At 35.3% G+C, this 18,718-nt stretch overlaps 2 protein-coding genes across 2 annotated transcripts; one reads left to right on the forward strand and one right to left on the reverse strand.

Moving 5' to 3' along the window:
* The first annotated feature begins 473 nt into the window (after nt 1-473).
* LOC107770918 (DNA (cytosine-5)-methyltransferase CMT3) lies at nt 474-7,761 on the forward strand. The gene is made up of 21 exons (XM_016590246.2): nt 474-842; nt 1,073-1,113; nt 1,240-1,339; nt 1,712-1,819; nt 1,901-2,020; nt 2,108-2,207; nt 2,615-2,787; nt 3,179-3,244; nt 3,322-3,588; nt 3,757-3,815; nt 3,901-3,967; nt 4,072-4,401; nt 4,480-4,548; nt 4,630-4,716; nt 4,823-4,910; nt 6,168-6,256; nt 6,341-6,445; nt 6,525-6,568; nt 6,665-6,734; nt 6,829-6,932; nt 7,404-7,761. Exons 1-21 carry the CDS (start codon nt 525-527, stop codon nt 7,567-7,569), a joined length of 2,571 nt encoding a protein of 856 aa, XP_016445732.1. The 5' UTR covers nt 474-524; the 3' UTR covers nt 7,570-7,761.
* Nucleotides 7,762-8,544: 783 nt separating this feature from the next.
* On the reverse strand, nt 8,545-10,616 carry LOC107770919 (putative rRNA-processing protein EBP2 homolog). Its single transcript, XM_016590247.2, has 2 exons — nt 10,516-10,616; nt 8,545-9,564 (listed from the first exon to the last, which is right to left on the reverse strand). Exon 2 carries the CDS (start codon nt 9,548-9,550, stop codon nt 8,648-8,650), a length of 903 nt encoding a protein of 300 aa, XP_016445733.1. The 5' UTR covers nt 9,551-9,564; nt 10,516-10,616; the 3' UTR covers nt 8,545-8,647.
* Nucleotides 10,617-18,718: the final 8,102 nt, after the last annotated feature.

Consider the following 18,718-nt stretch of genomic DNA (forward strand, 5'->3'; position numbering starts at 1 on the left):
TTTATCTACAAGCAGCTGATGCAGGCAGGTTGCAAGCAGCTCAATGAAATGATTTGCAGCAGTTTCTTATTAAACAGGCAGGTTGCAAGCAGCTCATGCAGACAGTTTACAAGCAGCTAAAGAAAAGCCTTGCAGCAGCTTCCTGAAAAGCCTCGCAACTTCTTCATTTGTTCAATAAATAGAGGAGTTTTCAGTTCATTGTGTAAATAAATTTGAAGTTTGAATAATATATCAGTTTATCTCTATACTTATCTTTACTTTATAGTCTTTTATTTTATAACATAAATCAATATATTCCGAGAAATATTACCTATCATATCAAACAGACCCAATCACTAACCGGACGTGACCCCGCAGATTTCAATCCACTTCCGAAAATGCCTACAATTCCGGGTTCCCGCTTTCATCACGACGCTTCAAAATTTTCACCAAGTCCCAAAAGCTCTCCATATATATATCACTCATTTCACACTTTTTCTACTTTTCACACTCTCCAACCCCAATTCCCTTCCCTTTTCGGCACAATGCCGAGCAAACGGAAGGCTTCTACACCGAAGGCTTCTACGGCGGCAGCGACGAATAAGAAATCAAAGGGACGTGCAGTGGAAAAGCCGGATCCAGTAGTGGAAGCGGCATCTTCTACAGTTGAGTGTGACTTCGTAGAAGATGAAGTAGAAGTTGAGGAAACAGAGTGCGAGAGCTCGAACGAAGAATCCTCGTCTGCCCAAAAGGTGAGAAGAGCTGCGCAAGCGAATGAAGATCAGGAGTGTGAGTTTTCTGGTGATTCGATTTCGCATACAGAAGCTAGGCAAAAATGGCCTCATCGCTACATTAATCACAAGGTTTGTTTTGCACATTATTGAATTACGCGCTATTTTGTGCTTTTTGCATATGTCTACTCTTTAAGAAATAGTTAGCATTATGATACACTGATCAAGAAAACACTATGAGTAAATGTGTACTGTTTAGAGTCCATGGGCTCTTTAGTAGTAATATTGTTCTTCTTGTTGTTGTTTTCGCTGTTATTTAACATATATGTAATTTTTATTTTTTTATTTTTACCAATGAGCAGGATAGAGTGAAATCAAATGGTAAACCTATGACCTTAAATGAGTAAGTTTGCAAAGGCCGCATAAAGTTGTTCATTGCACAATAGATTTTGCCTTCTGTCTTTTAGCTTCATCTAGTTTATGTTTGTGTCATCTGTTCCTTATGTTATATATTTTGAATATGGTCCAGCCAAGATGATGGCGACCAATTAATCCAGGCTAAGTGTCATTTTACCCAGGCAGTGGTTGATGGTCAGATTTACAATCTCGGGGATGATGCGTATGTACAGGTAAATACTACAATGCTTAAGTATAGTTAGTCTTTCAGTTCGGAATTAATTACACCTTTAAAAATTATTGCATGTACTAGATACTATTTTGTTATTTCTTTTGGAGTTTCTAGATTCTAATTGATTTTCTTACCATTTTGGTAAGAGGTTTTCCTTCACTATTTGTTTGTGAAAAGAAGGAAGAACAGAAAAAGTTGCTTGCTTATCCCTTGAACTCTTCGGATTAAGTAATGTTTACATATACCTTAAAGTAGGAAAACAACCTTAATAAGATGCATAATGTTCCTAATATTTCCTTTCTAATTATATGCATATGATCATTTTATGGATCCATATATAAATCAGTCATTATTTGCCTTTTTAAATATATAGGCTTCAAGCGATGAAGATGATTATATATGCAAGATTGTTGAATTTTTTCAAGCTGTTGATGGTATGCAGTATTTTACTGCTCAATGGTTTTACAGAGCCAAGGATACTGTAAGAAATTCCTAACTTATGAAGGCTAGTTCTTCTTGTCCTTTTGATGTTTGATGCTTCTAACCTTTGTTCTTTCATTAGGTAATTAAAGCTCATGACCAGTTTATCGACAACAAACGTGTATTCTTTTCTGAAATCAAGGATGATAATCCTCTTGGTTGCCTTGTAAAGAAAATCAAGATCGTTGCTATACCCTCAAATGTATGTTAGGTTTTGCTTAATAAGAAGATACATTGGCTCTCTTGGTTTTAACAAGCAACACTAATACGTGTTGGATTTTCTTTGTAGGTAAGGCCACCGCTCAAGGAAAGTTTGAGATCAAATTCTGACTATTACTATGACATGATGTACCTGCTTCCATACTCATCATTTGTTAGCTTACCACAAGGTATTTTTCAAGTGTAGTGTTCATTAATTTAAAGGCTGAAGCCAATTGTTTTCTTAAAGGTTTGTTTGGTTTGTCAACACATTTTCTTGGGTCAAAATCACTTTCCTTTACAAATATCTCAACATTTAGTTTTATTTTCTCCGGTCAATACTTAGATATTATCGTCAATTTTTAACAACACGCAACAATCTAATCAAATATTTAAAGCAAAACACTATTTAATTTGTTGTCATTATTATCAATCTTTAATAATACTTTTCAGGAGTTATTTTCTTCTCACCAATCAAACACTAGAAACTATTTTTCAAGAAAATAATTATTGAAGAAATCATTTTCCTTTATACCGAGCACACAAGTGAGATATTTCTCTGATAATATAGATAACAGCGACTGTGCTATTTTTGCAGATGTTTCAAGTCCCATTAGTGAATCAGATTCTACCATATCTAGCGATAGTGATACTGTAGATGTCAAAGAACAAAAGCTTGAAAAGAACCTCTTGGATCTCTATTCAGGTTGTGGAGCAATGTCCACTGGGTTGTGCCTGGGTGCTGATATTGGCGGTGTCAAGCTTGTTACTGTATGTTCTGTTACCTAATATGGTTGTTCTTGTCCTTTTCTAGCTGTATGTTTGCTTTTGTTGAATTGTGTAACCACCTTTATCTAAAAATTTAAACCATTAAAGATGACACAATTTTATTTACTTGAATGTGCCTTCAACGTACCTCTTCACATGCACGCCTACTTCTTTAACTAGCCAAGTTTGTGGAAAGACGTAAAGTGGCAGTGAGATTTGAATGCAATATCTTTAATGTTGTGATATCATATTGAAATGTGTGATTACTTTATAAAGGTTAATCTACTTTATCTTAAAGGTTAAGCTATAACAAAAAAAGATACTTTTATTTATATTATTATGTCTCAACAATTTTAGGTAGATTTATTTATTTATTTATCTATCTTGACTGCAGAAATGGGCTGTTGACCTAAATCAATATGCCTGTGATAGCTTGAAATGGAATCATCCAGAGACTGCGGTAATGAACGATAGCACATTATGTTTATCTATCTTCCTTTTGTTCTTTAAATGAATATAATTGTATGGGTTATGCAGGTAAGAAATGAGTCTGCTGATGATTTCTTATTACTTTTGAGGGAGTGGAGGCAGCTTTGTGCATCTTGTTCATTGTTGAGAAATAATACCCCAACACACTCTTTCCTGAAAGTAAGAGATGAGGATGACAAAGACGACAATGATAATGAAGACGAGGATGAGGGATCTGGTGATGATGAACAAGGTGAAATTTTTGAGGTGGAACAGCTTTTAGAAATTTGCTATGGAGACCCAAAGGAAAAAAACAAGCCTGGCCTTTACTTTAAGGTATTTATTCACCATGTTGGAACTCTTTGCATCCTAACTTGCCTACTTTACTGAGAACTCTTTGGTATAATAACTTGTATACTACTTCCAATGAACATCTCAAGATTTTGTAGATAAGTTAGTGTGTTTCTGTTAGTTCCTCATCACTTAATTACTATTTATGTCAAGGTACGTTGGAAGGGTTATGGCCAAGAGGAAGACACTTGGGAGCCAATAGAGGGCTTAGAGTATGAATTCCAAACTAACCAACATATTGTGAATCCATATTTTGAATTATTAATACATTTATCTAAAGTTGATATTTACCTATAGTGGTTGCCAAGAGAAAATAAAGGACTTTGTGGCCAAGGGCTTCAAAGCAAGTATTTTGCCATTGCCTGTAAGTTGCCTCTCTATCTTTGCCTAGTTTTGGATCTCTACGATATGAATTTATCTTTCTGATTGTAATGCATTTAATCTAACTTTTCTATTGGTTGTACTTAGGGGGAAGTACAGGTCATATGTGGGGGCCCTCCTTGTCAGGGAGTAAGCGGATTTAATCGATTTAGGAACTCAACGAATCCATTAGGAGATTCGAAAAATAAACAACTTGAAACATTCATGGACATTGTGGAATTCTTGAATCCACGATTCGTATTAATGGAAAACGTAGTAGATTTGGTCAAGTTCGCAGATGGATTTCTAGGAAGATATGCACTGGGTAGACTTGTTGGAATGAACTACCAAGCACGGATGGGAATGATGGTAGCCGGGGCTTATGGACTTCCACAATTTCGTAGGCGTGTCTTCATGTGGGGTGCCCTTCCTTCAGAGGTAAAAGAATAATTACTTTTATGTGTTTATTTTCTTGTTCTTCCTTGTTCTCACTTAAAGTCTCATCTCGTTTTGCAGAAATTGCCACAATATCCGTTGCCCACACACAATGTTGTTGTGAGGGGTGGAATGCCCAAAGAATTTGAGGTACTCTACTGAACTTATTATAACACCATAGATTCTTTTATATTTGCTCTTTGCTGAATATGAATATGTATTTGAATGCAGTTAAATGTTGTAGCATATGATGAGGCCTTGAAAGTCGAGCTAAAGAGAGAACTTTTTCTTAAGGATGCAATTTCAGATCTTCCTCCTGTATGTAATAGATATCAAAGTTGCCTTAAGGACATACTTCCAATTGATTAAGCATATGCCTAACATAATTGTGTTCCTTTCTTTACGGAAATGTTTTTTAATTTAGGTGGAAAATGACGAGCCAACGGACGAAATGCCTTATATTGATGAGCCCAAATCTGCCTTCCAACATTTCATAAGATCAAGGAGAAATGGTGAGTCCATTTCTCTTGGTAGTAGTATGACATAGTCTGGAGTGACTGCTTTAGTGCGATATCATTGTACCTCTTTTGGATAGTTATAGTTTCCAGATCAGCTTGTGGCACCTTAACTATTTCACCACTACCCAAGATACTAAGTCATTCCATCAAAGATTGTGCAAATAAGAAGAAATCACCTAGCTTTTTTTGTTTCTATTGGAAGTTGAACCATGATCTCGTGTTATTTTGTCTTTTTGATTGCTAGGCTACATATCTGCTGATTTTACATTGGCCATGTTGCTATCCCTTCAAAATCATTTGATATTTGCGATGCATAATAACCTGGGACGTTTCATTAGTTGTGCCCTTGGACTTGTTAATAAATGTGAAAGCTTGTAACTTTAGCTTATGTATGCCTGTTATGTGATCATGTATGATATCTTATTTTTATTCCTAGATCACCGTTTAAGTCTTATTATTCAACTTTATAATTTTCTCCTTGTATTGTGTATTCTCTGAATTAACTTTTGAATCTAATGTTAAATTATCTTTTGTCTATTCGTTCAATAGCTCTTTAGAATCTTTGCATTCGTTCGTGCATGATAATTGAACTTAATCCATTATAAGAGTAAAGTCATAAAACTAGTTTTTATGACATTAATATAACTGAACTTTACGCACTTAATAGTAAATTTGCGAAACTATTTTTTGTCATATTAAAAATAATTGATCTTTGCGCGGATCTCTCAGAAAATAAAAATGACCGGAATGTCAAATTTCTAGCACAGAATACAAATGACAATAAAAAATTCATCATGCAAAAAATTTGACTGTCCATGTTTTATGAAGCAAAAACAAATTAAAAAGGGGAAATTAATACTCAGCGCCAGAAATTTGTCCTTCTATTCATTTGTATTATCCAACCAATTCACACATAGTTTAGTTGCTTTAATGTTACAAAAGATAATTTTGTAACTTTCCTGTTATAAGGGTTAAAATTCAGTTATTTTGATGTGCTAAAATATAATTTTGTGATTTAATTGTTATAACTGGTAAAACTAGTGACATACATGAAATTAATCCTCAAAAAGTCACACCTTTTAGATGTTGGAAACATTGGCAAAAATAATAACTCTGATTCTGAAATTTTCTATCGCTTAACTAGATTTTACCTGAAATAATTCAGCATTTTACCAATGCATCTAGACCTTCAAATATGTCGGATGGTGGTGTAAGCCTTCTGTACATTTTGATAGCATTTTTATATTGTAGGGACATTAGGGTCTGTTTTGTATGATCATCGGCCCCTTCGGTTAAATGAAGATGACTATCAGCGTGTATGTCAAATTCCCAAACGGAAGGTATTACCCCTTTTACATCCTGCTATTTGTGGTAGTGATATGAACATGTCCCTAGGTTGTTGATTCCTTCTTCCATGATTATAGGGTGCAAACTTCAGGGACCTGCCTGGGGTTCGTGTTCGTGCTAACAATACTGTTGAATTGGATCCAGATGTAGAAAGAGTAAAAGTTGCTTCGGGAAAGCCTTTGGTATAATTTGCTTTTTGTGGGACTATGCTATTTTGACGTTTTTTTCCTTTCTATTTCTTATGATTTTTCAAACTCACAGGTCCCTGATTATGCCATAACTTTTGTTCGTGGTACTTCCACAAAGTAAAGATACAATGCTTTCCTAATTTGATTTAGCTTGCACTACCCTTTACCTACCATAATGGTTCTACTGTTGTCATGGTATTTGAAATTATGCAGGCCATTTGGTCGTTTATGGTGGGATGAAATTGTTCCAACAGTTGTTACAAGAGCAGAACCCCACAATCAGGTACCTTTGCCTTTGCTAGTTGTCTCAAAATAAAACATGCGCTTCTTCACTTGGTTTGTTCTGATGCCCTTTGTCGTTCTTGAGCCTCTTTCAGGTCATATTACATCCAGAGCAGGACCGAGTTCTAACTATCCGTGAAAATGCACGGCTGCAAGGTTTCCCTGACTACTACAAATTGACAGGGCCAATAAAAGAAAGGTAACTATTGAATCAAAATAGTGACCAGTTGATGGTGCATGTGTGTGATCTACTTTAGTAACTCATCCGCAAATATTTTCAGCTTACTCTTATTACGTCATTCTAAGGTCTAACAACTGCTCATGGACGTTTTTATGATATGACATGTAGAATATAATCTAGCTTGAATTGAACTCAGGAAACTAATCACTGAATATGCCAAATTTAACTTAGAGATCAGCCTATAGTTTTAAGGAACTGCTCAGATGTAGAGAGATTTATTTGAGCTGTTTTGGTCGAATGCAATTTAGCTTTCGTTATATCAACATATAAGTAGGACACTGTAAATTTTGTCTGAAAAATATCCTGCTTGAAGAGTCTAATTTCCAGAGTGAAATGTTTTTCAGTTATATAATGTTTTGCACTAGGAAATCTATAGCAACCACCTTTTAAATGCAGGGTCTGACTTGAATCTGTTTTTGTGTTTCATAGGTACATGCAAGTAGGAAATGCAGTTGCAGTACCTGTGGCTCGGGCTTTAGGGTATTCTTTAGCATTGGCATTGGAAGGATTGTCGGAAGAAAAACCCTTACTGTCACTACCACCTAATTTTCCATGTCTAGAGGAACTGGGCTCCAATGAGGAATCTATAGATTAAAATGTAACTATTTGACCATCACACAAGCTATTCACCCGTAGGAAGATCTTGGGATTGATTGTTCCAATATCAATCATTCATTGCAAAATACATCGATTTTTTGTATGTATCACTTACTGCTATATTCGTGATTCACAGTTTAGCTGCTTTGGCATAAATGAATGCACAATTTAATGATTTTGATTATTCAACATATATGCACTTATAATGTTAAGATGTAATGATTTGAAGCCTGAAGGGCTGTGACATACATTTTGCTTTGATACTTGGAGAGTAAGATGGCAACAAAAAGTGTGAAGTAAAGATTGACTTTTGAAAGCTTTTGGTTTTAAATAAAAATGTGTCAGAAATGAAACACCATTTAACTTATCCATAATCCACTTACCTGATCTGCTACTCATAACATTCACATATAGCAGGTAGACAAATTGTTATCTTGTACGCAGTATGTCCCAGCTTTCTAGAGCGTGGTGTGCTTGCTCAAAGTCTGGAGGCAATGGCAGATGTAATGTATAAGTAACAAGTTCAACTGAATCCAACATTTTCAACACAAAGTATGGATATATATATAGGTGAAAAATCTCTCAAATTTAAGAAAATATTAAAACTTGAATGCATAATTATAAAAGTTTAATGGGTTCAGTGATAAGAGTCAAGGTCGAACACACCAAATTTAAATTCTGCATATGTTTGGAGTAGATAAGTAAATACCATTAGCTTTGAGTGCTATTTATGGAGAAAATAAGGGCAATTAAATTTGGCTGAGTTTAGACAATAACAGCTACGATGAATAATCGCTATAATGTCCTACTAGTGAAGGGCAATTGAACAATAGACTCCTATACGGAGGAAAAGTTACACTTCAATATGGTATATAATGTGATATAGGGAAGACAAAGGTAAGGTATCATTCAGTTTCAAAGCCGGGCAAATTGACCATCAATTTGCAAAAACTTCTACTACAAGAGATATTAATTCATTCTGTTTGAAAAGCTCTCTATTAAATATTAATTTCATCCGCATTACAAAGGAATAACTTTAGTCTAGTAGAACAAACTCTAGCAAGTAATAAGCAGAATCATCTCTTAGCGCGTTTGTTTTTTGCAGAAACTTCACCCTTTTGGAATCCTTTGAAATCATTGGTAGTCTCAGCAGTGTTCTGCTTCTTTAAACCTTTTCTCCCACCAAATCCAAACTTGGAGTCCCTAAATTCCCTGCTTTTCCTCTTCTTGTCTGGTCCCTTCCCTTTTCCACCAAACGTTTTCCCACCAAATGCCGCCTTTCCCCCTGAACGATCTCCAGGAGATACACCAGGTCTCTTCTTATTTGATCTCTGAAACGGTTTAGTCCCATCTTCATCAAAAGGCAAATCCAGGCCGGCAGCACCCTCCTTATCGAACCCACTCTGCTGCCTCTGCTTCCTCCATTTTTTAACGGAATCAATCTCCTGCTTCTTTTGCTTTGCTCTATCTTTCATCTTCTGTGCTTGTACTTCCTTGGCCAGTTTCTTGTTCTCTCTCGCCTTCCTCCTCTCTTCAGACTCCTCCATCTTCCTCTTCTCAGCTAAGAGTCGGCCCTTAACTTTCTCCATGTGAGTGTCAGTCTTCACCATTTCCGCATAATAATCAGCCGGCCTCAGAAAAGGTTCACCCTTTGACTGAAAGCTGAGGTACATTTGGCGTGCACCATCCAACGCCTGTGTGAAGAAAGAGTGCTCTCTCGCCAAGTCATCATTCACATCCACCACTTCTTGCTCTTCCCTGTCGATGTTAAGCCTGTGACTCCAATCTAAATTATCAGGCCAACTGATATCTCCCAGCCTTTCAAGCAAACCCTCCCTGTTATATACAGCAGTCTTTGAAGGTTCAGCCAACTTCACAACTTGCTGATCTTCTTCTTCATCTCCTTCTTCCGATTCAGTTTCTGGGTCGGAATCCTCATTCTCTGGGTTCATAACGGCCAATTCATCCTCAACCATCATACACTCGACACTTTCTGATAAGAATAAAGAAAAGATAATAATAGAGTTACCAACTAACTTGTCCTATGCGAGCTTCACATCCTAGCTCAAATTGCCAGTCCCCAGCTCAAATAAAGGAGGCAGGTTGGGGATGATTGACAGCAATCATAAAACTATTAACAACCAAGTACTCTGACAAACCAACATTAACTCAACGACCATTCAGCTACACCAATTTAGATTAAATTGGTTTTTCAAATTCTCATTTATGAAAAGGGTAAGATTTGTAACCATTGTTTAGCAACTAGAATGCTCAAGTAAATGAGAAAAATTTACAGCTTTCACCCCAAGAACTGAACACTAAAAATCCAACAGAACACTAACAACATAGCAACAAAAAATTATCTTTTTTTATTTGATAAGTAACACAAATGATGCAAATAAAATAGTTTATTAGGTGAAGTTGTAGGAGTTAGCCATACTACATGGATACATGAGCTGACAATAATAACCAATTAGAATATGAGTTAACTAATTAGGTTAGCATTAGTGCTAGCTAATTAGCTAAATATTGGGCCTATAATATACACTCTTGTATTATATGTTGCAGTATGAATTTGCTCGCAAATTTTTTTTATCTTTTTAATAAACCCATATCTGTTCTTTGTTTTCTTTACCTTTTTCAATTCATATTTATAAATGATTGAAAATTATAAATTTCAACCCAGGAACTGAACACTAAAAATACACCAACAGAAATTGAACTTTACAAATTTCATCCCAGGAACTGAACACTAACAATACAACACCCAAACCCATATATTTTCTTTGTTTCTTATTTCTTTTTTCACTCTATATTTGTAAAGATTATTCTGTTTCAAGCCATAACCATAAAAGAAGCAAATAACATACAAATTAAGTGTCAAATAACCAAGACACAATAAAAAAACATAATTAAGGTTCCATAAGACAGAGAAAGAACTTACAACAAATGGAAGAATTCGAAAGAGATGAAGAGACAAAGTTCTGAGATTTTAACGAGGGTTTAGGGTTTAGTCTTAAATACAATTGGCGGGCTGAAATTTATGGGATTTTGGGCCAGAAAATATACGGGCTTGAAGGTACTTTGGGCTTTTATATTGTAACTCAAGAGGCTCAGGAATAGGCCCAGATGGCTAGATTCTCTAAATCTGATTCCAGTTTTTAATTTTTAATTTAGTTTATGCATATAAATTTATCGGAAATGGGTCAAACTACCCTCACTATTTGGCAAAGAGATTTTTACTTATCTATACCACATTATAAACTTATTTACTCATGTTAGAGAGGTTATCACTTAATTACATTATTATATACAATTTACCATTTATATACAAAATTTTATAAAGTACCATTAGAAAGGTATCTCCACCCTCGCCTTCTTTCTTGTGGGCCGCAAACTTCTCTTACTATTAAAAAGCACCATACTCTTATTATTCTAACTCAAATCAAATCAACTATCCTCAAAGCAAAACAAAGATCAAACCCTTTTTTTTTTTTATCCAAATGCTAAATAACTAAATTAGTTGTACTATATAAACATAGAAGTTAGGACATTGCAATTAATTCCGTGCAATTCACTTTCTGTTTTCAAATTTTAACGCTCAGTTTCTTGTACTCTACAGATTTGTTGGTTTAATTACAGGATGCTAGCTTAATATCTCTAAGTAGATTTCTTTTAGTTTATTGAAATCAATCAACTAAATAGTATTAATGAGAAGCAAGTAGACTGAATTGGGAACCTTGTTAATCCATTAAAAACTCCATTGATAGTCATTAAAAAATTTTGAAGCTCTAAATTTGAAAATTGAAATTTGTGAAAGTGATATTTGTTTGGATTGGGTGTAGTTACAAATGATTGAGAATATTCTTTGGAGTTTATATCTAAATTTTGAGAGAATTGGATGAGGATTCAAGGTTGTTTTGGTTAGAATTTCATATTGACATTTGAAGAAGAAGACTTAAACAAGTTGTATATATTTTGTATTTCGGGTGTAGAAACGACATTCAAAATATATACAACTAATAGAATTGTATATATTTTGTATATAAACTGTACGTAAATTATAGTTTTTTTTTCGGATTCTGTAAAAAAAAAATTGAATTTAAGTTGTAGATATATTGTAGATTTTGACTGAATTTGTATATATTTTATAAAAAATATTAGTTACTTTCCGTAAATAGAAAAACTTAGACAAAATCGGGTAAATAAGTTTAAAATCTCGTATATATATACAAAAAAGTCCCTTTGGTAAATGGTTTACATTTGCCCTCCATCCATCTATCAGTCCAAAAATACACACTAATTACATTCTTTTAGTAATAACCTACGCGATAGACCAAGTGGATCTTCAAATTAATCCGTTGGCGTCTTTTAGTGTCACGACCCAAAATTTCACCTCCGGCGTCGTGATGGCACCTAGTCTCTAAGACTAGGTAAGCCGATTTCAATTATATTTCAAGCTTTTTTTTTTCTTCCTTAAATTAAATAGGTAATCAAAACTAACAGCGAAAACAAATATGAATACAACAACCACCCAAGACTGGTAATACGGGGTCACGAACTCTAACTGAATATATAGAATGATCACGAGAACCGAATATACAATACTGTTTGATTAAAAATTAATAGTACAATTGTCACTACCCGAAATTTCTACCTTCGGACCGTGATGGCGCCTAACATTTCACTTGCTAGGCAAGCCAACGTTAGAATAATATTAACCAATTTTTTTAAACAATCTTTACATTATTAATAATCAAGGAAACAAATGCGGAAGTAACGTCTGAAATATAGTGAATAATCCATAAAAATAACGGTGTCTAAATACCATCCCAGAATTGGTGTCACAAGTGTACGAGCTTCTAGAATAAATACAAATAAAGGCCTGAATAAAATAAAGCTATTTGGAAACAAACACACAACTAAAGTGAAGTAGATGGGGACTTTAGAACTGCGAACGCCGTGCAGTTATACCTCAAGTCTCCTCTGAGTAGCTGAAATTCGAGCAAGTCTATGGTACGCCGCTGAGATCAACTCCAAAATCTGCACAAGAAGTGTAGAGTATAGTATCAGTACAACTGACCCTATGTACTGGTAAGTGCTGAGCCTAACCTCGACGAAGCAGTGACGAGGCTAACGCGGGTCACTTACATTATCTGTACGCAATATTAGTAACAACAACAATAGTAGAAATAAATCAGGTAACTCATTTATAACAATTGAAGCCAACTCAGAAGTCATAACCAATTATCATTTCTATCAATTCTATTGTTGTGTACAACCCGCTCCTCCAATATATTTATTTTAATCAAGTCTGTTGCGTCGTGCAACCCGATCTTATATATATATATATATATATATATATATATATATATATATATATATATATATATGTGTGTGTGTGTGTGTGTGTGTGTGTGTGTGTGTGTGTGTGTGTGTGTGTGTGTGTGTGTGTGTGTGTGTGTGTGTGTATATATATATGTATGTCGACTTTTAAATAAGTCTATTGCGGCGTGCAACCCGATCCTCCAATATGGACTTTTAATAAGTCTGTTGCGGCGTACAACCCGATCCTCCAATATGGACTTTTAATAAGTCTGTTGCGGCGTGCAACCCGATCCTCCAATATATTCATTATAATTAATTCTGTTGCGGCGTGCAACCCGCTCCTCCAACATATTCATTTACCAATTCTTATAGAAGAATTTTTCCAATAAATACAATAATTAATACAAAATTATAAGACAACAAGCATACAATAATTATGATTTTATTACGAAACAAACAAAGGCTAATAGCAATTTATTATAGAAATCAGAGAGAAAATATACAGTTTAATATTTAATATGCTAAATATCAGATAACAATTAAGACAAATAATTCAGATAGCATGTAACAATTAATGCAAGAATTCAAGAATTAATATTTGACAAAGCATATGAGAGAAATAGATATTATAACAATTAATTCATAATTTAAAATAATTTATGATTTTTCAAGTAAATACGCAAACAATTAATTTGACGACGTATAGACACTCGTCACCTCACCTATACGTCGTTCACATGCAATTCACATAACAATTAATTTTTAAGGGTTCTATTCCCTCAAGTCAAGGTTAACCACGACACTTACCTAGCTTTGCAAATTCCAATCAATTACTCAACCACAACTTTTTCTTTTAAATTTGTCTCCAAAAGCTTCAAATCTATTCACAAACAATTCGATATATTCAATACTAATCATAGGAATTAATTCCATATGAATTTACAAATTTTTCGGATAAAAATCTGAAATTTATTTAAATATTCGACAGTGGGACCCACATCTCAAATCTCGAAAAAACTTACGAAATCCGAACACCCATTCCGAGACGAGTCCAACCATACAAAAATTATCCAATTCCGATGTCAAATGGACCTTCAAATCTTAAATTTTCATTTTTGGAAGAATTTATAAAAATCTAATTTTTCTTCCATAAATTCACGGATTCATGATATAAATGAGTATGAAATCATGAAATATAATCAATATAGGATAAGGAACACTTACCCCAATGTTTTTCCGTAAAAATCGCCTTACCCGAGCTCAAAAATGGAAAAGAGTTGAAAATGGGTCGAAACCCCATTTCCAGAACTTAAGTTCTGTTTCTGGGATTTTTACCCTTCGCGAACGCGGTTAGTGCCTCGCGTTCGCGAAGAACAAATTTGTGCTGTCCAATTTTACTCTTCTCGAACGCGAGGGCTACCTCGCGAATGCGATGCTTGCCTGGCTTGGCCTTCGCGAATGCGAGCTGCCCTTCGCGAACGCGAAGGCTAATTTTCCTGGCCAACCTCTTTCCCTTCGCGAACGCAAGGCTTCGATCGTGAACGCGAAGCTTCCAGCCTCTTCGCGAATGCGAGACTCCCCTCATGAACGCGAAGAAGGAAACCAGAAGCAGGTTTCTGCAGTTTCCTCAAGTCCAAAAATGATCCGTTAATCACCCGAAATCAATCCGAGCCTTCGGGGCTCCAAACCAAACATGCACCCAAGTCCTAAAATATCATACGAACTTGCTCGCATGATCAAATCGCCAAAATAACACCAAGAACTACGAATCGGACACCAAATCAAAGGAAATTTCCAAGAAAACTTTAAAACTTATATTTTTACAACCGGACGTCCGAATCACGTCAAATCAACTCCGATTCTCACCAAATTCGGCAGACAAGTCATAAATATTATAATGGACCTATACTGGGCTCCGGAACCAAAATACGGACCCGAGGTCAATAAATCCAACTTCAGTAATTTCTTAAAAATTATTAAGCTTTCAAGCTTTTAATTTTTCATCAAAATTCCATATCTCGGGCTATGGACCTCGAAATTCGATTTCGGGCATACGCCCAAGTCCCAAATCACGATACGGACCTACCGGAATTGTCAAAACACTGATCTTGGTCCATTTGCTCAAAATGTTGACCAAAGTCAACTCAGTTGAGTTTTAAAGCTGTATTTCACATCTTAATCCATTTTTCACATAAAAACTTTCTGAAAAATTGTACGGACTGTTCACGGAAGTCGAGGAATTATACATAATGCTTTTTGAGGTCCTAGAACACAGAATTACTTATTAAATTTAAAGATAATATTTTGGGTCATCACAATAATGAAATGAAAAGACTCCAAGGGACTGCGACGACCAAGCAACTCTACTTTGAATCATTACGATCCCGCTTTAACTCTTTCCAAGTCCATTATCTCCAATACCTGGCTCTGCACAAAAATGTACAGAAGTGTAGTATGAGTATACCACGGTCGGTACCCAGTAAGTATCAAGACTAACCTCAGCGGAGACGAGGTACAGTCAAGACACTCACTAGTAAAAAAACAAACTGTGTAATATGATATACAAAATAGTAGGAAACAAATAACAATAAGGACAACACAAATCAATCAGTGAAATGCACAGCAGGACAACAAGAACACCGTTAATATTGCTCAACAAATAATAAATACAAGTACATCCAATTAAATCAAGTCTTTCAAATATAAATCTTTCGCCTATATACTTTTCAAATAATAATCTTCAGGATATAATACTTTCCAATAAATATATTTTGAATATACTCCCTTCAAATAAATATCTTTTAAATATAATTATTTCAAATAATCTTTTTCAAATATAATTCTTTCAAATAAATCTTCTTGAATAAAAATCTTTCCAAATAAATATTTTGAATATAATTCTTTCAATTAAAAAGTCACCATGTGACATCTCATTTCATAATCATACAATTACGGGTCTCAGCCTATTTTCATATTTTTTATAAACACGGGTCTCAGCCCACTTTTGTATTTCCACGGCACTTCGGGCCCATAATTAAATCATCATATTTTTCCGGCATCTCGTGTCCACTTTTCATACCACATTTGTACGGACAATTCACGTGCCAATAATGAAACCATCATATTTACTAATGGCACCTCGTGCCCACATTTCATTTCATAATCTGCCTGGCAATAGCCACAGGCTTCTATTTTCAACATAGATCTGACTATTATCAAGTTTGCCGAAACAACAAGACAATTTCACAAGATATAAAAAGAAACATAAGAAAGATCACAACATCACATAGAAATTACCAACGCAATAACTCCACATCATCATATATCGTCCCTGACAATAGCCACCCTTATCTCTCATATATCCACCCTTATCACTTCTATAATAGCCTCCCTTATCCCTCTGCCCTGACAATATCAATAGTCACCCTTATCGCTCCTATAGCCAGCCTTATCTCTCTTATAACCACCTTTATCGCTCCGCCCAGACAATATTCCAACAAACACAACAACAGTGAAATACCACCCTTATACCCACATAATATCAACAGTGGAATGCCACCCTTATATCCTCAAAATAACAACTCACACAAAATAATAATTTACACGAAAAATTATCACGGCAACATAGCAAAATCAATTCATATCATAATTTGCCCAATGGCCACAACCAAATTCCAAAGATACAACCAAATAAATTAATTTCACAGCAAATAGCCGAAGGCTCCACACAATATGTATAACACCACAATAATAATCAACAGAGATAGAAATTATTCAGTACAAAGCAAAGCCTTCATTAGTCCAAATTTAGATAATTATATTAACACATCTTCTTAAGCTTGCTTAATTAATTATCTGCATGGGGAAAATTCATAATGAAAATTAAATTCCAAGAAATATCAATAATCAAACTCACGGAATTCACATAAATATACAAGTAATAATTATATCAAATTGTCATATAAAAACAAATTCAATAAATGTGATTTGAGGCATGGCAAACAAATGATTAAATATATGCCAACAATTATCCAATTTACTACACAATATTCCCAAGACTTTAACTCAATACATTTTGCACATATAAGCCCGAGTACGTACTCGTCACCTCGCGTACATGACTTTTCACATTTCACAAAGGGCACATAAGACTCAAAGCCTAAGGGGTAATTCCCCCACTCGAGGTTAGGCAAGACACTTACCTTTATGATGTTATGTCGATATTTCAAAATCATCTCCTTTCTTGAATTGACCTCTGGAAAGCTCAAATCTATCCAAATTAATTGTATAACTTCATTAAAATTCATCGAAAATAATTTCGGATAATAATACGTTGACTTAAAAATTTATTCCAAAAAATCAACAAAAGTCAATGCGGGACCCGCCCCTCGGAACATGACATAATTTTTATTAAATCCAAAAATCCATTCCGATACGAGTTCAACCATACCAATTTTATCGAATTCCAATAACAACTCAACCTCCAAATCTTAAATTTTCTTTTTTGGAAGATTTTACAAAAATCTTGATTTCCTCCATTTAAATCCGAATAAACGATGAATATAATCATAGATTCATGAAATATAATCACTTTAGGATATAGAACACTTGCCCAAGTCAAAGTCTTGAAGAACTCCTCCAAAAATCACCCAAAAATCGAGCTCCAAAATCCCAATCGAAAATGGCAAAATGACCAATTTTTGTCCTTAATGTTTATGTCCAAAACCGCTTCTGCGGAAAGAATTTCGCATCTGCGGTCTCGCTTTTGCGAGACAAAATGCGCTTCTCCGATGATCACTGCCCAGCCACAAAGCTCGCACCTGCGGAGCAATTTTCGCAGGTGCGCATCATTTCCGCTTCTGCGCTGCCTCGTCGCGTCTGCGTAGAAAATATCGCACCTGCGATTGCGTAGGTGCGGAAGGCTGCCCGCATCTGCGACCTTTCTCCAGTTCTGCCCAGGTCTCTTCTGCAACGAAATCTTCGTTTCTGCGAGGTCCCACCTGCACCCAAATTTCCGCAGGTGGGATTCCAACAGCTGCTGCCAAAAACCAGCATTCACAGAAATTTCCAAACAATCCGCTAACCTTCCGTAATCCACGTGAGGCCCTCGGGACCTTAACCAATTTTACCAATACATCCCAAAATACAATACAAACTTAGTCGAGGCTTCAAACCACATCAAACATCGCTGAAATTACGAATCGCACATCAAATCGAATTATAAATTTTCAAATCTTCTAACTTCTATATTTTGCGCCGAAACATATCAAATCAATACGTAACGACTTCAAATTTTGCAAACGAGTCATAATTGACGTATTGGAGCCATTCCCATTTCCGAAATCGAAATCCGATCTCGTTATCAAAATTTCACCCTTCGGTCGGACTTTCTAAAATCTTCTATTTTCCAACTTTCGCCAAAATGCGTCGAATTGTTCTACGGACTTCCAAATCCAAATCCGAACGTACGCCTAAATCCAAAATCATCATACGAATCTATTGCCATCATCGAAATTCCATTCCGGGGCCGTTTGCTCAAAAGTCAACTCTCCGGTCAACTCTTTCCATTTAATCTTCTAAATAAGAATTGTTCTTTTAATTGAATTCCGAATCTTCAGTAAATCAAACTCGACCACACCCGCGGGTCATAATACATATTGCGAAGCTGCTCGGGACCTTAAGTCACTGAACGGGGTGTTAATTCTTAAAATGACAAGTCGGGTCGTTACATTCTCCACCTCTTAAACATACGTTCGTCCTCGAACGTGCCAAGAATCTTTTTGAGAATTTTAAATTACTGAGTGTATTCTTATACACAT

The sequence above is a fragment of the Nicotiana tabacum genome, chromosome 9 (genome assembly GCF_000715075.1).
Source record: "Nicotiana tabacum cultivar K326 chromosome 9, ASM71507v2, whole genome shotgun sequence".
NCBI classification, from domain to species: domain Eukaryota; kingdom Viridiplantae; phylum Streptophyta; class Magnoliopsida; order Solanales; family Solanaceae; genus Nicotiana; species Nicotiana tabacum.

Excerpts from the sequence above, each read along its gene's own strand:
- LOC107770919 (XM_016590247.2), bottom strand. The coding sequence starts at position 9,550 with ATGATGGTTGAGGATGAATTGGCCGTTATGAACCCAGAGAATGAGGAT.
- LOC107770918 (XM_016590246.2), top strand. The coding sequence starts at position 525 with ATGCCGAGCAAACGGAAGGCTTCTACACCGAAGGCTTCTACGGCGGCA. Across the intron at positions 1,114-1,239 it reads AAACCTATGACCTTAAATGA|CCAAGATGATGGCGACCAAT; the intron begins GTAAGTTTGCAA and ends AATATGGTCCAG. Across the intron at positions 2,021-2,107 it reads TCGTTGCTATACCCTCAAAT|GTAAGGCCACCGCTCAAGGA; the intron begins GTATGTTAGGTT and ends TTTTCTTTGTAG.